General features: G+C 38.4%; 1 protein-coding gene across 4 annotated transcripts in view; it reads left to right on the forward strand.

Moving 5' to 3' along the window:
• The window catches only part of FAM102B (family with sequence similarity 102 member B), a 33,291-nt gene that overhangs the window by 22,529 nt on the left and 4,136 nt on the right, over positions 1-6,626 (forward strand). For all 4 annotated transcript variants that reach the window (XM_035894477.1, XM_035894478.1, XM_035894479.1 and 1 more), the window contains 4 exons: positions 566-595; positions 1,100-1,216; positions 2,418-2,464; positions 6,058-6,164. In XM_035894477.1, coding sequence (XP_035750370.1) covers positions 566-595; positions 1,100-1,216; positions 2,418-2,464; positions 6,058-6,164 — 301 coding nt within the window. The remainder of the gene's footprint in view (positions 1-565; positions 596-1,099; positions 1,217-2,417; positions 2,465-6,057; positions 6,165-6,626) is intronic.

Here is a 6,626-nt window from a genome sequence, read left to right on the forward strand (position 1 = left end):
ATTTTTAAATGTCTGACAAACTTCATAAAGCAAATTTTGGCTGCAGCCATGTCGGGTGTTATTCTATCAAAATTTCACAGTAATCTTATTAATCACCTTACTTTGACGAATTAATGGGGTTTATGTTCTTATTGAAAAGAAGGACAGCAAAGCAAAGGTCCAGCAGGACAGCAAAGCAATAGCTCATCAGATTTTATGAAGTTAGCCCTTGATAGATATTTCTAGCAAACAGCAGTAAATTTAGAAGCCTTGAACTGTGCAAAGTACCAGAATTTTGTATGCAGCACTTCCCACCTTTGGGGCTAGACCTTGCAAGAGCCAAATGCTGGTCAGCATCAGGCACTCCCCCTTCCCTGCTCTGCAGGACGAGAGTCTCCTGCTGGCCAGCACCAAGGACATTATTAACACCAAGTTCTAAATGACAACAGCATAGCCTAGCAAACGTGTGTGGAGCCACTTTAAAACGAAGATTAGTGTTTGCTTTTCTAAAAACCAAACCAAACAAAAAACCCCAGTCAGTATCTTTAATGGCTTAATGGCATCTATTTTTGTCTTTTTTGTCTAGGAATTAAAAGGAGGAAAGGCATATGCAAAGGTAAATTGAGATGCATCTGATTTTGCCCACAAATTAGCTTTTCTTTCTTGTCATCTTATGCCCTATTGAAGTAATTCCAGAATGGTACTCCAACTCCCATGATTTCATTACGTACGTTACAGCGACGCAGTGGTGTTGAAACTCTCGGTCGGTGTTTAATAAGCATATAATAATATTATACCACCACTATGCTTTTTTTCTTTCAATTTAGTATGTTGAAAGGGTTGATAAATGCAAACTCTTCTGCATGTGTTTACTTTTAAAAATAAGTCTCTTTGTTCTTTTTTCTCTCGAGACTTTCATTTTTAACTGAAAGTAGAGCAGTGCAGAGTTTGACAGCCAAAGTTTGTTTTCTGCTTTTCACCTTGTCCATTAAAGGGAGCGGCCCATCCTTTTATTCATATTTGGGTGAAAGGGCTGTTGAGAGGCACTCAATACCGTGCATGTAGCCAGTACCTTCATTCAGTAATATGCTTACCACTGACTGTTGTTTTCTCTCAACAGCTGGGATTTGCAGATCTAAATCTAGCAGAGTTTGCTGGATCGGGAAATACCACTCGTCGCTGTTTACTGGAAGGTTATGATACCAAAAATACAAGACAGGATAACTCCATTCTCAAAGTAATTTTTTTCCTTTATCATACTTGACTAATAAAGTAGAGAACAAGTGGTATTATTAAGCACTGGATGAAATTTGCTGAACCTCTTTTTAGAAGGAAAACTATTTAAAGTAAAACCTCAGCATTGTTTACAGAGAATCATTAAAATCCATGCAGTCAAAAATCAAATTTGTCCTACTCTTTGCAATGGAGCTGGATAGCTGTTAAAAAAAAAAAGAAAAAAGCTTTCAAAAAGTATTCCTATTCTAACAGGAATTGAAAAATGGAATAGGGAAAAAATGAATACATTCATATAAATGTAGCAATTGTGTATTTAAGACTGAGCAACTTCCTGTGCAGCTTTTTTAAGAGTGAATCTCTTAATTGGCTTTTTTTGTGTAAGCCAGCTTCAACACCTCCATGACTCCTGAACTTTCCTTTTTGATTTGATAGTAATCAATGCAACAATTGGTGAGCATTGTGGGAAGAAACCCACCCTGCCATTCTCTCCCATTAGTCCTGGGAGTTTAAAAATTTGAATAAGCTGCATTAACTTGAAAATAATTACATACAGAATGTAACAAGTACATTTTAAAAAATGTCTTTTCCTACCAGGACACCAGAATTAATTCCTCATGCTATTGAGTGTACCCTTTAAGCATGCACTTCCTGATTTCTTTTAAGATGGTCGTAGATGTTTTCCAGAAAACTTTTAGTTGATGGCGTTGACCCAGCTAACGAGCCTTCTCAGCGTATTGTTGCCCTATGGCATTGCTTACCTTCTGTGGTTTTACTTCATCTCTGATGTTGGCACAACCAGTTCTCCTATGCTAGCAGCTCACTAAACCCTCAGCAAAGAACACACTTCAGCACCCACTGTTTTAACTATGTTGTGTGCTCATTAATCCTGTAGACTTGCTCTCTCTTTTTCCCTTGAAGCCATCTTAACTATCAATGACTCTACGATTCTTCTTGATCTATGCATCTTTTGCAGAGTCTTGTACATGCAGCTGTTACTTTAAATGCTACTTTGTGGTGTTTGCAGGTGTACTAAGGAAAAGGATGTAATCTTTTGCATGTGTGTTTATTTGTGTATGTGATGATGCCATTTTATTTTACTTAAACATAGGATTTGTGGCAAGTGTAACTTAGTAACATGACCTTGTGTCACAGGCCAATTCAATTTTTTTTCTTACAGTGGGTTTTGTTTTCTTAATGTGTAGGTTTTGATCAACATGCAGCTAATGTCTGGAGACCCATGCTTTAAAACGTAAGTTTATTTAAAAAAAACCCACAAACCAAAAACACTGTGTGGGATAGTGTTTTGGTCATACATTCCATGTTCAGAATTACACTTCACGCATGCTAGGGAAAAACCTAGTCATGCGTAAGATGAAATTGTTGCCTTTTTTCGAGACTAACAAGCCATTTTGTTATGAGGCACCCAAGCTTAGTGGGTAACTAAACTGAAACAGTGCAATTGGCAAGCTTCCTATCTCCAGAGCACACCGCTGTCTTGCTAACCATGACTTAATTATCCTGATCAATAGGAAGTGAAGAACTCTCACATGTCATTTTTATTACAAGAGAGGTTTTGTAATAACCTAAACGCCATTTATTTTAAGGATAGGCTTTGAGATATGTATAGAACCTGCTTTGAGGAATGCAGTGTGGAAAATTCCTCAATACTTGCCAAGACTCCCAGTGCCACTGCTTTTCTGTAACTTAGAATGTTGGTAGACTGGGTTGTTCGAAGTGTTATGTGCTTTTCTGTTTAATGTCAATCTTTTCTAATTCTACATGACAAGTAGATGGCAATTTTGTCTAGATCAGGTTTAAACCAACTTAGTTGTATTTTACTTGTCATGAGATGTTTGGGGGAGGAGTTGATGAAATAATTTCCTCAAAATAAATTTGATCCCTTAAGTTCTAGTTTAACTCAAATTTTTCTTCAGTTCACTTCGTTGACCATGTTGTTACACTGAAACTAGTAGGAGATGGAATCAAAATGAGAGGAAGCATTTTCTTCCCCCAACATGCAATTAAGCTGTGGAACTCCTTGCTGCTACAGGTTATGAATACTAAAAGCTCAAGAAAGAATTAAGATAAATTCCTGAATAAAAAATTGAGGGCTGTTAAGCATAAAACACTTTGAGGCTCAGGAAACACCTAAGCTACAGATGAGGAGATGCTGGAAGAATATTCAGGTGATACATTACTATGTGTGCCATATTCTCTTAGCATCTGTCGTTTGCTGCTGACAGAAACAGGATGGAAGGCTGGACAGACCTTTGGCCTGAGACAACCCGCTTGTTCTCACGTGAGCCTTTTCAAAAACAATCTAAGGCAGAGTTCTGAGTATTACATTGTCCTGGTTTCGGCTGGGATAGAGCTAATTTTCTTCATAGTAGCTAGCATAGTGCTGTGGTTTGGATTTAGTACCAGAAGAATGTTGATAACACACGGATGTTTTCAGCTGTTGCCAAGTAGTGCTCAGACTACTCAAGAACTTTTTGAGCTTCTCCTGCTTGCCCAGGTGCATAACAAGCTGGGAGTACAGCACAGCTAGCACAGCTAACCCAAACTGACCAAAGAGCTATTCCATACCATAGAACGTCATGCTTGGGGGGGGGTTAGTTCGGTTGGTCGGTCGCGGGGAGACGGCTCGGGGACTGCTTGCGGCTCGGGGACTGCTTGCGGCTCGGGACGGGCTGGGCATCGGTCGGCGGGTGGTGAGCAATTGCCTTGTGCCTCATTCGTTTTGTATATTCTGTATATTCTGTTATCATTCTCATTATTACTATTATTATTATTTTCTCTTATTAAACTGTCTTTATCTCAGCCCTCGGCTCTAACCTTTTATTTTCTTTCCGATTCTCTCCCCCATCCCACTGAGGGAGGGGGGGGAGTGAGCGAGCGGCTGGGTGGTGCTGAGTTGCCAGCCGGGTTAAACCACGACATACATAAACTTCAAAAGAAAAAAATGAGCTTAAGGAAAACAATCTGGAAAAAATTGCTAGCGTCACCCTTGTTATGTCAATCTCAAATTTTTGTGTAGGTTCTCAACTTTCATTTATACGCTTTCATACCTTATGCTGGATCAAAGATATCTTCCACTGTAAAGATACAGTGCTTACGTACAAACTGCTACACTAAACCACTTTTGCTTCAGTATGGATTAGGATTTTTTTATTCAAAATACGCTCATAAACTGAATTTAAACTCTTTTATCAGATTAATGTAGGCAATCAATGTCCCTCTGAATAATCCAATGAAGAGGGATAATAATCTCATGCAGGCTTAATCTCTAGCAGTAAATATATACTGAAGACTTCCTCAAGTAAAAACGATTGTGTTTAAAGTGAAATGAGGCTGCAGCTCCACGAAAAGCAGCATTATCTCCTAACTCAGTCTAAGGTGCAAGTATGAAGTAACTCATGATTTATAGGTTTTATTAGGACAATTGAGAACTGTTTTCTGTAGCAGCTAGAGACTTTGTGTGTTACTGCTGTGGCTGAGTCCTTACCAGGGTTTCTGAGGAGATCTGAGAAGGTTGCTTGCACTGGTCTAGCTCACATGAGTCACTACAGGAACTCTTCAGTGTCTCCTTGCACCACTAAAGGCCCTTTCTCCTCTCTTCTTCTAACCTTCAATAAGAACAGAACTCTGTGAAATCTCATCTTGCACTTACTGAATAAATAGTAAGAGGGTATGACATGAATTTGATTGGGCAAAGCTTTTCTGTATCCCTAGTTATTTAGCACCTCTTGATTCACTTTGAGTCACGCCTATTAACAAATACATCGCTGATACTGATAATTTCTCAAAGGCAGAAAAACACTCATTAGTCTTGTATATTCTAATAAAACAGTGTAATTCTGTTCCTTACTGGCTGGTATTGAAGCAACTGAAATTAGTACCTAAACAGTTTTCTGGGTCCCTAGGAAAAAAATCTCTGACGCTATTCAGACTTGGCATTTTCTTCCAAACTGATGGTATAAACATTTCCTGGAATGTGAACTTTCAACACAAACAGAACAAAAAATTTATCTAAGGAAAAATAAACCCTAACACAATTTCACAATCTGGAATCAGCCACATATTTTATGAAGAAGCCTGGAGGGCTTGATGTTTGATCTGGGGTGATATCCCAGAAAGCATTCGGTTCTTGCTTTCAGAAGTAGGTTAGGCAGTCAAGCCACACAGGCATTATGTTTCCAGAAGTGCTTTTTTCTCTTTCTCTCTCTACTTTCAAACGTAGCATAAGAGGGGATGTGTTACTGTACATAAAGACAGTAACTAATTTATTGAGTATGTCCAATCCAAAAATGTCAACAAATACCCATTTGTATGCAGACCAACAGTCTGTTCCCAAAGTCAACAATAACAAAGCATTGAAAAAAGTGTAGGTAACACCTTGAAATGTATTTTAGTTGTATTTGCTTGCAAAAGATTACTTTCACTTCGTCAGTTTTTAATTAGTTTCTTTTACACTAGCAAAGCACAAACTTAGAGGTTTATCCATTTTAATTAAATATCCTTTGGGGTCTTGGGATGATGATAAACACATACCACTCTGCCAATCATCAAAAAAGGAAAAGTCTTTCCAAGCATGCCCAGAAGCCTGAAGCAGATGGATTCTGTAAAATGTCCTGAAGCTCAATAGCATAAGCTTTTCTTTTTTTTTTCCCCTTCTCTTTAACAGGGGGCTAGGCAGCGTGTTTTCAGAGAACAATTACAAGCCTGTTAACTTGAAGCACAGTATGAATTATGCAGACTTACTTGAAAAGAGAAATCTGTGCTGACCAGTTTGCAGGGACTGCAGCAGAAGTACAGCAAATCTTAACCACCTCTTTCTTGCAGGCCTCCTTCCACAGCAATGTCTATAGCAATTGCGGGAGAACCTGAGCCTTTGCAGGAAGACAGGAAAGGCGGAGAAAATTTAAAAGTAGTACATCTGGGCATAGCAGGTATAAAATAATGCTCTTAATTTCTCAGTTCTTTTATAACTTGCCCACAAAGGGACCTTTGATTATTTGTTGAGACACACTCTCCTAGATAACATCAGTGGAATCTCTTTTTTACTTTTGTAACAGTTTATTTAATGGGAAGAAAGAACAGAAATTAGATTGATAGCCTGCCTTCTTTTAAACACTTAATATCTTTCACTTTCTGTGTGACATATTTCTTTGTTTGCTTTGGATTTGTATTTTGACTGAGCATTTAATTGGGCCCTTGATTTTCAACTTATGAATCATAGGGATATGCATAACTGAGTAAATTTTGAGTGGTAAAATTCTAAGTATTGTTTAAAACTAAAATAGTTACTCTGAAATGTTGACTAAAAAAACCCCAACTATTAAACCACTTTATTGGAGGTTGAAATTTGGGGTCATTTTGGGGGGGGGGGGGGGGGGGGGCGGGTGTCTCTT

Source organism: Egretta garzetta, unplaced genomic scaffold (assembly GCF_000687185.1).
Source record: "Egretta garzetta isolate BGI_Z169 unplaced genomic scaffold, ASM68718v1 scaffold655, whole genome shotgun sequence".
Lineage (NCBI taxonomy): Eukaryota > Metazoa > Chordata > Aves > Pelecaniformes > Ardeidae > Egretta > Egretta garzetta.